This window comes from Pongo pygmaeus, chromosome 6, assembly GCF_028885625.2.
Source record: "Pongo pygmaeus isolate AG05252 chromosome 6, NHGRI_mPonPyg2-v2.0_pri, whole genome shotgun sequence".
Classification (NCBI taxonomy): Eukaryota; Metazoa; Chordata; class Mammalia; order Primates; family Hominidae; genus Pongo; species Pongo pygmaeus.
Window position 1 is genome coordinate 6714508 of NC_072379.2, and position 13109 is coordinate 6727616.

The window sequence follows — 13109 nt, forward strand, 5'->3', positions numbered from 1 at the left end:
TGTCTGGCCTGGGTTTTTTTTTGATGTGATGAAGTTTTAAAATGGACCATGGTGATGTTTGCACATATTTGTGAATATACTAAAAACCACTGAATTGTATAATAAAATGGCAAATTGTATAGTATGTGAATTACATCTTAAGACTCTTTAGAGCTAGGTACAGCGGCTCATGCCTGTAACCCCAGCACTCTGGGAGGATCACTTGAGCCCAAGAGTTCGAGACCAGCCTGGATAACATAGTGAGACTTCCCCATCTTTTTTAAAAAACAAAACAAAACCAGGCCGGGTGCGGTGGCTCACGCCTGTAATCCCAGCACTTTGGGAGGCTGAAGCAGGCAGATCACCTGAGGTCAGGAGTTTGAGACCAGCCTGACCAACATGGAGAAACCCTGTCTCTACTAAAAATACAAAATTAGCCAGGCGTGGTGGCGCATGCGTGTAATCCCAGCTACTTGGGAGGCTGGGGCAGGAGAATTGCTTGAGTCTGGGAGGTGCGGGTTGCGGTGAGCCGAGATCACACCATTGCACTCCAGCCTGGGCAACGAGAGCAAAACACCATCTCAAAAAACAAAAACAAAACGAAAAAACCTTCAAACAAAACAAAAAGGTGTAGATAAGTGACAGGCTTTGCAGGGACCATAATAATGACCCCATGGACTGAGGAGTGTGATAGATGCAGCTGCCTGCAGCTGGGGTCCAAAAAGAAAGACACCAACCCTACCCCAAAGGGCCTGGCCCATGACAAGTGCCCACAGGTGGGGCTCTGGTGAAGGTCCCATCAAGAATGCTGCAGGTGGGCCAAGGCACGGTGGCTCACACCTGTAATCCCAGCACTTTGGGAGGCCGAGGCGGGCAGATCACGAGGTCAGGAGTTTGAGACCAGCCTGACTAACATAGTGAAACCCTGTCTCTAGTAAAAATACAAAATAATTAGCCGGGCATGGTGGCACACACCTGTAATCCCAGCTACTCAGGAGGCTGAGGCAGGAGAATCGCTTGAACCCAGGAGGCGGAGGTTGCAGTGAGCCCAGATCTCATCATTGCACTCCAGCTGGGTGATAGAGCGAGACTCCATTTAAAGAAAAAAAAAAAAAATAGAGTGTTGCAGGTGGTTCCTGTCTGCCTCACTTCACAGAGAAGGCTGAGACTCGCCCAAGGTCACGTGACCAGGAGGTGTCAGAGTCAGAGATTGTTCCAGGGCAGCTCAATTGCCCACCACCCTGGGGCCCCTGATACCAGCAGCCACCTTCCTTAGCATCCCCCAGGAGAACGGGACTGAGGAGGCTCAGGCAGGCAGACTAGGATGTGAGTCTAGGCAGGACTTAGGGCCCACCCAGGGCAGGGCCCCACCGCGGCTCTGGCCCAGCCACCTGTGCTGGAAGAAGCTCTCGAGGGCCCGGCAGACCCCATAGCGCTCAGGAGGCGTGAGTAGGTGCTCCAGCTGCTGGCTGAAGGTCCTCCCTTGGACCCGGATGCTGGACGGCAGGATCTCCGCCACCCACTGCAGGGAGGTGAGCGCCGATGATGGATTGGGAGAGTCCAGAGAATCGGAGTCTGCTGGGACCACAGGCAGGAGAGGCATGAGTGACTCAGAGTCCCCAGGCCAGGTGCAGTCTCCCTGGCTTTTGAAGTCAGCAGACCTCCTGAGCTGGGGTGTGGCTGTCCAGTGTCATGCATGGGAAGGCATGCCTGCGGCCCAACACTGGGGCCAAGGATAGAGGGAGTCAGCCCTGGGAAGGGTCCCTAAAGCTATACACTAGGGTTTTTTGTTTGTTTGTTTTGAGACAGAGTCTCATTCTGTTGCCCAGGTGGGAGTGCAGTGGTGCGATCTTGGCTCACTGCAACCTCTGCTTCCTGGGTTCAAGTGATTCTCTTGCCTCAGCCTCCCAAGTAGCTGGGACTACAGGCGCGTGCCATCATGCCCAGCTAATTTTTGTATTTTTAGTAGAGACAGAGTTGCACCATGTTGCCCAGGCTGGTCTCAAACTCCTGGCCTCAAGCGATCCTCCCACCTTGGTCTCCCAAAGTGCTGGGATTCCAGGCATGAGCCACCATGCCCAGCCTCACTGGGGTTCTATAGCACCACTTAGGGGGCAGCCCTGGGGAGGCAAGCTGCAGGTTTAGGGGAAGAGCTGAGTCCTCCCCTCAGCTATGTGACTGTCACACATAGCAGCCCGGGCAGGGTCCCTGTGGGCCAAGGAAGCCAAGTGTCCATGGGGGTCTCACCACTGGCAAATGGGACGAGCCCTTCCTCCACCACCAGCGTGGGCATGGCACCACTGCCCTGAAGCATGGACACCACCTTGTCGTGGGAGCAGTTCCTGCCAAGCATAGATGGCCCAGGAGGGCCTGACTGGGGTGAGCCTTGTCCACGGCCACCAGCCAGACCTCCCTGTCCTGCCCACAGAGGCCACACAGCAAGACCACCTCTGTGTGACTCTGTGTCCCCAGCATGGAGCTGGAGTATTTTCTGGTTGGAAGGATGAACTGAGGTCCTGGCTAGAGTTGGCGACTGGCGAGGAGGAGGGTTAGATTCAAGAGTTTCCACTGGAAGAGGGACAGACCCTGGGGACCAACTGGTGAGAGGAGATTGTGATCATGGCCTGGGTGCCCCAAGAGGCAGGAGTCTTGCAGGGGGTGGGGGCAGCTCATCACCAACCTCTGGTGTCCCCAGTAGCCTCTGACCTCATGTCCAGTCCATTGAGGAAGAGGATCCGGTCACCTGACTTGAGGGCAGCATTGTCAGCTGGGCTCCCTGGAAGCAAGAAGAGAGGGTGTGCCGGTCAGCTGGGCAGGGTACCACTTTGAGAGCAGGATGCTATCCTGTTTTACAGGCGAGAAATGGAGACTCAGAGACCCATAGCTGGCCAGGCATGGTGGCTCACACCTGTAATCTCAGCACTTTGGGAGGCCAAGGCAGGAGGATCGCTTGAGCCCAGGAGTTCGAGACCAGCTCGGGCAACATAGCGAGACCCCATCTCTACCAAAAAAAAAAAAAAAAAAAAATTTCAGAGCCCCATAGGCATGGGTGGCAGAGGACAGTCAAATTAGGTCAGCAGACCCCTGTAATAGACTCTGCACATCTCCGATCTCAGCTGCTCTAAGGATCTAAGGACCACGGGAGTGATCCCCTAGCGGGGGCACAGCATGAACCCCCAGTGCTGGAGAAGAGCGAGGTCTGGAGGGCAGGACTTAGGCAGCATCAGTACTTCTTGAGTCCCTGCTCCATACACTGTTCTTAGCCCCGCACAGAAAGGTCCTGTCAGGGTCTGGGATTCCTCTTTGCTTCAGGAGAATTATTTTCTGTATTTTTTTTTCAAATCTTAGAGACAGGGTCTTGCTGAAGTGCAAAGGTGTGATCACAGATCACTGCAGCCTCAACCTCCTAGGCTCAAGCAGTCTTCCCACCTCAGCCTCTGAGTAGCTGGGACCATAGGCACGCACCAGCACTCCGGGCTAATTTTTTTTTTTTTTTGTGAGATGGAGTCTCGCTCTATCACCCAGGCTGGAGTGCAGTGGCATGATCTCGGCTCATTGCAACCTCTGCCTCCTGGGTTCAAGCTATTCTCCCACCTCAGCCTCCTGAATAGGTGGGACTACAGCCACCACGCCTGGCGCGCGTGTGTGTGTGTGTGTGTGTGTGTGTGTGTGTGTGTGTGTCTAGTAGAGACGAGGTTTCGCCATATTGCCCAGGCTGGCCTCGAACTCCTGCTCAAGTGATCCGCCCGCCTTGGCCTCCCAAAGTGCTGGGATTACAGGCATGAGCTACCATGCCCAGCCACCCAATTTTTGTATTTTTTTGTAGAGACGAAGTTTCACCATGTTGCTGGTCTCAAACTCCTGGCCTCAGATGATCCTTCTGCCTCAGTCTCCCAAAGAGCTGGGATTACAAGTGTGAACCACCACGCCGGCCTCTGTCTGCCTCTCTTATGAGTCATCATTCTAAATGTAATTTGCAAAGTAGGGAAAATGATCAATGGCTAAATGAAATATACTCTCAGATTGCAAGTTCTCTCTGGGGGAGGTGGAAACTGTCCAGAGAAGAGGGGGAACAATTAGAGAAGACTTCCTGGGAGAGGCGAGATGGAGGAAGTCCTTTCCCTGGACTGAAAAGGAGAGAGTGATGGTGGTGGTGAATCCAATCTGGCTTGCCTGGAATGGTGGGACAGCTAGAAGGGTTGTCGCAGGGGATCAAAGAGCACTGGGCCAGGAGTCAGGAGATCCCAGTTTCTGGTCCTTAATTTACCAGAGCCTCTCCAGGCCTCAGTTTCCCCACCTGTAAAAGCTTCCATCTAAGCATCCATTTGGCTTCCTATGACAGGAAAGGCATGGGATCACTAGCTTGAAGGTTGGGTTGGGAAGAACAGCAGACCTGGATTTTTTTTTTTCTTTTTTTGAGACAGGGTCTTGCTCTGTCACCCAGGCTGGAGTGCAGTGGCATGATCATAGCTCACTACAGCTTCGAACTTCTGGGCTCAAGTGATCCTCCTACCCCAGCCTCCAGAGTAGCTGGGACTACAGGCATATGCCTCACTATTGCCCAGACTGGTCTCAAACTCCTGGGCTCAAGTGATCTTCCTGCCTCGGCCTCCCAAAGTGCTGGGATTACAAGTGTGAGCCACTGCACCCAGCCACACCTGGATTCTAACAAGGCCCTAGGCCAGGTATCTCTGGCTACACATGTGGGAGAGACTGGGAGATGGAGATGGTGGTGGTGGCATGGTTGGAACAGCCACATCCACAGAGGAGAGATTAATCACTTCTAGAGGAAGCTCTCCAGAGAGCGGCTTTGGGCCTTCTGCTTACAATATGGTGTCAACAATTTAGTGATGCCCAAATCGAGGAAGAAGCTGAACATACCACTTATCAGGATTAAGTCTCAGAACAGCCTGAAGCCTGTAAGGATGATGCACTGACACTGAAGTGCTCTTCCAGGGCTGGGACTACTGACCTCAGTTTCCTCACCTGTAAAAGCTTCCATCTAAGCATCCATTTGGCTTCCTATGACAGGAAAGGCATGGGATCAGTCCCAGGCTGGGACTACAGGATCAGACGATGCCCAGCTCACAGATCCATACATTGGAGATGTGATGACACACAGAGTGTGGAAAGAACGCATTGGCAGGGCCACCAATGGGGATGTGTAACCAGGAGCATTACACTCAGGTGCTAGGAGGGGATGGAGGCAGGACAGAGCAGGTGACCCAGTTCTGAGCAGATGGTTACAGGGAGGGAGAATTCAATTCAGCTCTAGGAGACACTTCTGCCCTACAAACACCTTCCACAATGAATATGAGCGCACACACACCCCTGCCCCACTGGAAGGGCAGGAAGAAAGGATTCTTGCACTGGGGAGGTTCTGCCTTCTTCAAGATGCCATGGTTGGGAATGGTGGCTCATGCCTGTAATCCCAACATTTAGGAGGCTGAGGCAGGAGGATCCCTTGAGCCCAGGAGTTCGAGGCTGCAGTGGGCCATGATCATGCCACTGCACTCCAGCCTGGGTGACAGAGGGAGACCTCATCTCTCTTTTGTTTTTTTTGAGACGGAGTCTCACTCTGTGGCCCAGGCTGGAGTGCAGTGGCGCGATCTCAGCTCACTGCAAGCTCCACCTCCCGGGTTCACGTCATTCTCCTGCCTCAGCCTCCCAAGTAGCTGGGACTACAGGCACCTGCCACCATACCTGGCTAATTTTTTTCTGTATTTTTAGTAGAGACAGGTTTCACCATGTTAGCCAGGATGGTCTCGATCTCCTGACCTTGTGATCCGCCCGCCTTGGCCTCCTAAAATGCTGGGATTACAGGCGTGAGCCACCGCACCCAGCCGACCTCATCTCTTAAAATAAAATAAAATAAAATAAAATAGGCCGAGTGTGATGGCTCTTGCCTGTAATTCCAGAACTTTAGGAGGCCAAGACGGGTGGATCACCTGAGGCCAGGAGTTCAAGACCAGCCTGGCCAACATGACAAAGCCCCATCTCTACTAAAAACACAAAAAAATTAGCTGGGTGTGGTGGCAGGCACCTGTAATCCCAGCTACTCAGGAGGCTGAGGCAGGAGAATCGCTTGCACCTGGGAGGCAGAGGCTGCAGTGGGCTGAGATCATGCCATTGCACTCCAGCCTGGTCAACAAGAGCAAAACTCTGTCTCAAAAAATTAAATTAAATTAAATTTAAAAAATAGGCCAGGTGTGATGGCTCACGCCTGTACTCCCAGTGCTTTGGGAGGCCAAGGCGGGAGGATTACTTGAGTTTAGGAGTTCAAGACCAATCTGGGCAATATGGCAAAACCCCAACTCTACCAGAAATACAAAAAATTAGCTAGGCATGGTGGCGTGCGCCTGTGGTCCCAGCTACTCTGGAGGCTGAGGTGGGAGGATCACTTGAGCCTGGGAGATGGAGGTTGCAATGAGCCAAGATTGCACCACTGCACTCCAGCCTGGGTGACAGAGCAAGACCTTATCTCATTAAAATAAAATAAAATAAAATAAAATAAAAAAATAAAAAGATGCCATGATTTCAGGAACAAGAAGGGGCAGGCTGGGTGGGAAGAGAGCGAAGTCCATATTCAGCAGGGGTTAGACAGCAGGCAGAGGCCCTGAGGCCCTTTTGGCTGTCTGAGTCTGGCCTGCCAGGCAAGAACCCAATTCAGCGTGGGCACTCCATGAATCTCGTGTTGCTGGGGGCGCAGCCTGGGTAGGCACCAGCTCAGTCCTGGCTGCCCCAGAGTCCTAGACAGTGCCCCCGGCCCTCCCTGTGGACACAGGAAAGGTCTGGATGCAGAACCTGGTTCCCTTGGCTTGGGGTGATGCTGAATTTAGAGGGGCAGGGGTGGGGTGCCCCAACTCAGGCAGAAGGCTCTGGCCTCAAGCATCTTAGGTAGGAGTGGGATTCAGATCTGCTGGCTCTGGGACACTCTGGGGACACTGTCTACACAAGGATGGTACCTGGCGGGGAGGGGTTGCTGAGCAGGAGCCTACATGGGGTACAATGACCTGGCAGAGCTACCACGGGGCCCTTCACCCCATCCTGGGCCTTAGGGACTCTTAGGGCAACCGGCCCACCCCTCACCAGGCAGGACAGACTCGATCCAGACAGGCCCGTGGCCGCGAAGTGTGAAGCCGAAGCTCTTGTTGCCTTTGTAGACTCGGACAGTCCTGGGGGGAAAAAGAAGGGGCGAGCAGCATGATGGAGAGGGGGCCCTGGGGCGCAGAGGTTGGAGATGTCCCGTCTCCCTCTCCCCTTAACCTCTCCGGCCCCCTATGCACCCCAGATGCCCAGCCCCGCCCCTGCGCCCTCTCCCTGGGTCTCGGTCCCCAGCCCACCAGCAGGGAGGCGCCCGCTGCCAGTGCCTGTGAGCCCCGCGTACCTGCGCGCGCCCCCGGGGCCGGCGAGGCCGCCCACCAGCAAGGAGGCCCTGCGCGGGGGCGGCTCATCGGGGCGGCGCGGCGGGGCGCTGGCGCGCGTGGACACCAGGAGGCGCTCGGGCCGCTCCTCGCTGCGGCTCCGGCGCAGTCGCTGCGCGCCCTGGGCCCGGCGGGCGCGGCACAGCTTGCCCAGGAGGCCCTGCGACACCACCTCGTCGAACCGCGCCCGGTGTTTCTTGGGGATGAAGATCCTGCCGGCGAGGACGGCGGAGTCGGGGCGCGTTCCCGGACCCCGGATCTCTGCAAACCGCGGCCCGAAGGCGCGTCCTCGCGGGCGCCGCCCTAGGCTCTCCCACCTCTTCCCAGGAGTGGCGGAGGGCTGGGGGGATCGGGGTGAGCAGCCGGTAGCACCCCAGTCTCCCCCTCGGTGCTCAGATTTGCGCCCCCAGCTACGACTTGGCGTCCTGCTCGCTCCACCTCGGGAATGGCCCGTTCGGACCGTCCTCCATGACTCTGGCCACTGCAAGGCCCGAGCCCCCCAAAGCCAGTCCACGGACCCGTTCCTCCTCCTGCCTCTGTCCTCCTTCTCTGCCCTCTCCCCGCACTCCGTCTGCACCCGCCAGGCCAAGCCCCGAGCCAGGGTTCCCCACCACCCACTGTCTCCCATCTGGTCTCTAGATGGTTCTGCTGGAGGAAACTGGAACCCACGAGCCCCTCACCACGCCTCCAGTCTTCCTGCTTGCTTCTCTGGCCAGCCCCATCTGCAGCTGCCCACTCAGATATCTGCCAGGAACCCCGTTTCTGCCACCTTCAGTCCTATCTCTAAGCTCTTGCCCAGGCTCTTGCCCCAGCCTGGTCCACTCCTTTGCTTCCTTAGCTAAACGAGGCTCCGTACCCAACACTGGCCTCCTTTCAACTTAATCCTACATGTATTCAGGAAGCCCTTGCTATCTGTGCCAGCCAGGAACTGGCGTTCAAAGCTGAAGGGACTGTGGCTCCGGCTCTCAAAGTCGTTACCTTGGAAGTGAGAGGCAGGGGGAAGGCCCGTGGGTCTCCGCTGCAGGGCTAGAAACTTCCTCTCTTTCTCTGTCTCTCTCTGTTCTTTTCTCTCTTGAGAGAGGGTCTTGCTCTGTTTCCCAGGCTATAGTACAGTGGCACGATCATAGCTCACTGTAACCTGGAACTCCTGGTCTCAAGGGATCCTCCTGCCTCAGCCTCCCTTGTAGCTAGGACTACAGGCACATGCCACCAGGCCAATTTTTTTTTTTTTTTTTTTTTTTTTTTTTTTTTTTTCAGACAGAGTCTTGCTCTGTCGCCCAGGATGGAGTGCAGTGGTGAGATCTTGGCTCACTGGAACCTCCACCTCCCCAGTTCAAGCAATTCTTCCGCCTCAGCCTCCCGAGTAGCTGGGATTACAGGTGCATGCCACCACGCCGGCTAATTTTTGTATTTTTAGTAGAGATGGGGTTTCACCATGTTGGCCAGGCTGGTCTTGAACTCCTGACCTCAGATGATCTGCCCGCCTCGGCCTCCCAAAGTCCTGGGATTAGATGTGAGCCACTGTGCCCGGCATTTTTTTTCTTTTTAATTTTTTTGTAGAGATGAGGCTCTATGTTGCCCAGGCTGGTCTCAAACTCCTGGGCTCAAGTGCTACTCCCACCTCCACTTCTCAAAGTGCTGGGATTACAGGTGTGAGCTACAACACCCAGCCTTGGAAGCTTTCCGGGGGTTATGTCTATAGTTCAATCCTGAGCCACAGTGACTGGCCAGGGCTCAGCACATAGGAGAGACTCAGTCAACAGGAGATCCACCAGCAGCCTAACCCCATCTCTGAGTAATGGCAGCAGTTAACATCCTGATGGACTCTCCGGTCTGTGGCAGAGGATTCTGAGGCACAGAGAGGACCTGTAGCTCTCCACGGTTACACAGCTGGCCTGTGGCACAGCTGGCATCAGAGCCCAGACTTCAGCACTCAGCACTGTGGCAGGACCTCTAACAAGAGCCCCTGAAGGTCTGGTTGCCTGTGAGGTCTCCCTGGCTGCATCCCAAGGCTCCCTTCCCTGTTCCTTGTACCAGGTGCCAGGGCCAAGGGCAAGATGAGGGGGAGAAGGGAAAAGGGATCAGTGGCCTTGCAGCTGAAATACAAACCCCTCTGAGGTGTCCCAGCGGCCCTCACACTTCCCTCCACCTCTGTGGGTAGGAGTAATTAGGCCAACCAGGCAAAAGAAGTTGCCTGGTGGGAGGAAGTGGGTACGGATTCTCAGGGAGGAGGCTCTGTCCCTGCAGTGAGCTCTGCTCCAGGTCCGGATGGTCCGGGAGGTAACCAGGAGCCAGGATGAATGTCCTGCTCACCTCTGCCCGGTGCCCATTCCCATCCACCTGCAATGCTTCCTGCAAATCCGGAAACTCAGCCTCATCCCCCAGATAGTCATTTAAGGTCTCCGGAGCCCGACCGCTCCATCTGCCAGGCCTGCACATTCCCTAGCGCCTCCCAGACCTCAAGCCTCATGTCCAGGCAAAAGAGAGAAGACACACACACCTGAGACTGTCCACCTCACTTCCGGCTCCAGCCACAGACTCTGAAGACATCACCCCATGCACCCAACCCCTGAGTCCGACCTGGGCAGGGGTCAAGAGGACATCACAGCTGTACCTTCCAGCAGCAACTAGAAAAGGCCCTGTTGTCCAGGCGCGGTGGCTCAAGCCTGTAATCCTAGCACTTTAGGAGGCCAAGGTGGGCAGATTACCTGTGGTCAGGAGTTCGAGACCAGCCTGGCCAAAGTGGTGAAACCCCATCTCTACTAAAAATACAAAACTTAGCTGGGCATGGTAGTGCACTCCTGTAATCCCAGCTACTCAGGCGGCTGAGGCACGAGAATTGCTTGAACCGGGGAGACAGAGGTTGCAGTGAGCCGAGATTGTACCACTGCACTCCAGCCTGGGCAACAGAGTGAGACTCCATCTCAAAAAAAAGAAAAGGCCCTGTCCCACAGGTGGGAACCAGGCTGTCACCAACCGCACAGATGGAAGAAGGTTGGGCAGCCCTTTCCTTACTTGGTGTTTTTGGGGCTGAGACAGAGGCCAAGGCTGCCTGGTGAGCCAGACATCCAACCTGGCTCCTGCTGGCCCTCCATGCAGCTCAGTCTGGCCCAGAGTCCCCAGCCCTGGGTCTGCCCTGAATCGACTGACCCAGCAGAGCCAGGAGCAGTGGGGCCACAGCGACTATTACCACCAGTCACTATCCCCCTGACTGGCAGTCCAGCAATCACTGTCCCTGGACTCTGAAGTCCCTGCTATGCCAACAGGCCTCTCTCAGGCCACAGGACTCTTCCTGGGGGCCACACAATGACCTTGCACACCCGGTCAGTTCTGTTCTCTCTGCCAGAGTCAGGTCTAAATCCAACCCCAAGTTCCTACCCCGCCCCCTCCTAGGGTCCTCTCTCTCCATTCCCCGTCCCCACCCAGCTTTCTCTCTCTTTTTTTTTTTTTTAAGACAGAGTCTCGCTCTGTCACCCAGGCTGGAGTGCAGTGGCACGATCTCCGCTCACTGCAAGCTCCGCCTCCAGGATTCATGCCATTCTCCTGCCTCAGCCTCCGGAGTAGCTGGGACTACAGGCGCATGCCTTCACACCTGGCTAATTTTTTGTATTTTTAGTAGAGACGGGGTTTCACTGTTTTAGCCAGGAGGATGGTCTCGATCTCCTGGCCTCATGATCCGCTCGCCTTGGCCTCCCAAAGTGCTGGGATTACAGTAGTGAGCCACCGCGCCCGGCCTTTTTTGTTGTTGTTGTTTGTTTGTTTGAGAGAGACTCTCTGTCGCCCAGGATGGAGTGCAGTGGTACAATCTTAGCTCACTGCAACCTCCGCCTCCCAGGTTCAAACGATTCTCCTGCCTCAGCCTCTCGAGTATCTGGGGCTACAGGCATGCATCACCACACCTGGCTGGTTTTTTTTTTGATTTTTAGTAGAGACGGGGTTTCACCATGTTGGTCAGGCTGGTCTCGAACTCCTGACCTCAGAAGATCCGCGCCCCCCCCCCCCTTGCCCTCTCAAAGTGCTGGGATTACAGGCGTGAGCTACCGCGCCTGGCCCCCCACCCAGCTTTCTTTATCTCCCCTTTGATCATCAGCCAGCGAAATGGTGGCAAGGGGACAAGGGTTCCCTGGTTCAGTATGGGGAGCACGGCAGTGGAGAAGTCGTGCCCCCCAAACTCAGGACGAGATGCCCCCGATTTTGACAAGAGCACCCAACCTCAGTCTCGGCCCTCTGTCCTGTCCCCTCGACCAGCCCAGTTGTCGGAAGGAAAGTGGGCTTTCAATCCCAGCCTTTTGTCCCAACAGCGACTCTTTAGGGCCACGCACGGGTTCTGAGCGCCCAACGCTTAGACCTCGCCGCCCCGGTACCCACCGAGTTTATTTCCAACCTCCCTGGGCCTCGGGCTCCGCCCAGGCTCGGAGGGTGCCCACCCAGGGCAGGGAAGCCCCTCCACGCTCCAGCCCCACCCCCTCTCAGACCAGCCCGAGGCGGATCCGTGGCGCACAGGGCGCACAGTTCCCGGAGGCGCGGGACGCGATGGGGAAGCTACCGAAAGTGCCGAGAGAAGCCCTGGTCCTTCCCCATCTGGAGCCGGGGACCGCGGCGCGGCAGGTGCCGAAGGGCAGGGGGTAGCCGAGCCCAGGAATGGAGCGAGCGCGCCGCGACTCCACGCACCTCTGCCCGGCGAGCGCGCGCGGCCCCTCCCGAGCGGTCCCGGCCCGCAGCCCCGCCCCGCCCCCTTTTGGTGGCCCCGCCCCCTCCCGGTGGCCCCGCCTCTCCCCTGCTGGGACCCTGTTGGTCGCTTTGGGGTGCAGCGGAAACTGGCGGCGGTTTGAAGCCGCCGCGCTCACTCCCCTTGGCTCTCTCCGTTATTCCCTTCCCAGGATCCTCGCCTGCGTACTCTCCAGCTACTGCGCCCCGGACCCCCACACAGCGGCGAGTCCCCGCAGTTCAGAGGAAGCCCCGACGGCCTTTGGTAGAGCATGCAATATTTTCCGGAGGGGATGGCCCTTGCGCTGGGCCTCCAGGGCTCAGCAGGAGTCGGCCGGCTAGAAGAAGCCCTCTCTACCCTCCCCGGGGTCGGAGAGGGACCCACCTCAGCCTCCCAAGTAGCTGGGACTACAGGCATATACCATCATGCCTGGCTAATTATCGGCTGTGGCCGAGAAGAGGCTGGATAGGGAGGCTTTGAATGCCGTGGTCAGCAGCTGAGACCCCACTTTGGGAAGAGGAAGGAGCCGTGGGAGGGTTTCATGGTTCAAGGAGAGGTGGAAGGACTCCAAAGGTTTTGGCACACCAGGAGAGGACTGATGCTGGGAGGTGACCCAGAGGGGGTTGTTGGGATGGGACAAGAAGCCGAATTCCAAAACACAGAGGAGGTGGAGTGTCTGAGGCCTGGGGAGTCAGTGTGAGTGAGGACAGGGCGCCCAGGCTGTGACAACCCCCAGGTGAGTGGGGAGGGAGCGAGTAGAGGGCCTCCCTGAGCTGCGCATCTTGCCCTGCCAGGAGAGAAGAGGGGAGGAGCATCAAAGGGGAGGAGAGGGACGCCACAGGAAAGGAGGTCTGGACTCTTCCCTGGGGGCTCTGGGCCTGCCATCCCCTGAACAGCAGCAGGAGGGGACCCCAGCGTGCCTGCTTGCGTGTCATGTCTCAAGCAGTCCCGACTGCCTCTGGAGAGGCCCAGAATCAGGCCTGAGGAACAAATGAGAG

General features: G+C 56.6%; 1 protein-coding gene across 1 annotated transcript in view; it reads right to left on the bottom strand.

The window, feature by feature from the left end:
- Positions 1-13109, bottom strand: part of GRID2IP (Grid2 interacting protein) — a 57146-nt gene that overhangs the window by 25126 nt on the left and 18911 nt on the right. The window contains exons 3-7 of the mRNA XM_054496173.2: positions 7367-7615; positions 7069-7154; positions 2686-2755; positions 2227-2321; positions 1371-1554 (exon numbers count right to left, since the gene is read on the bottom strand). Of these exons, the coding sequence (XP_054352148.1) occupies positions 1371-1554; positions 2227-2321; positions 2686-2755; positions 7069-7154; positions 7367-7615 (684 nt within the window). The remainder of the gene's footprint in view (positions 1-1370; positions 1555-2226; positions 2322-2685; positions 2756-7068; positions 7155-7366; positions 7616-13109) is intronic.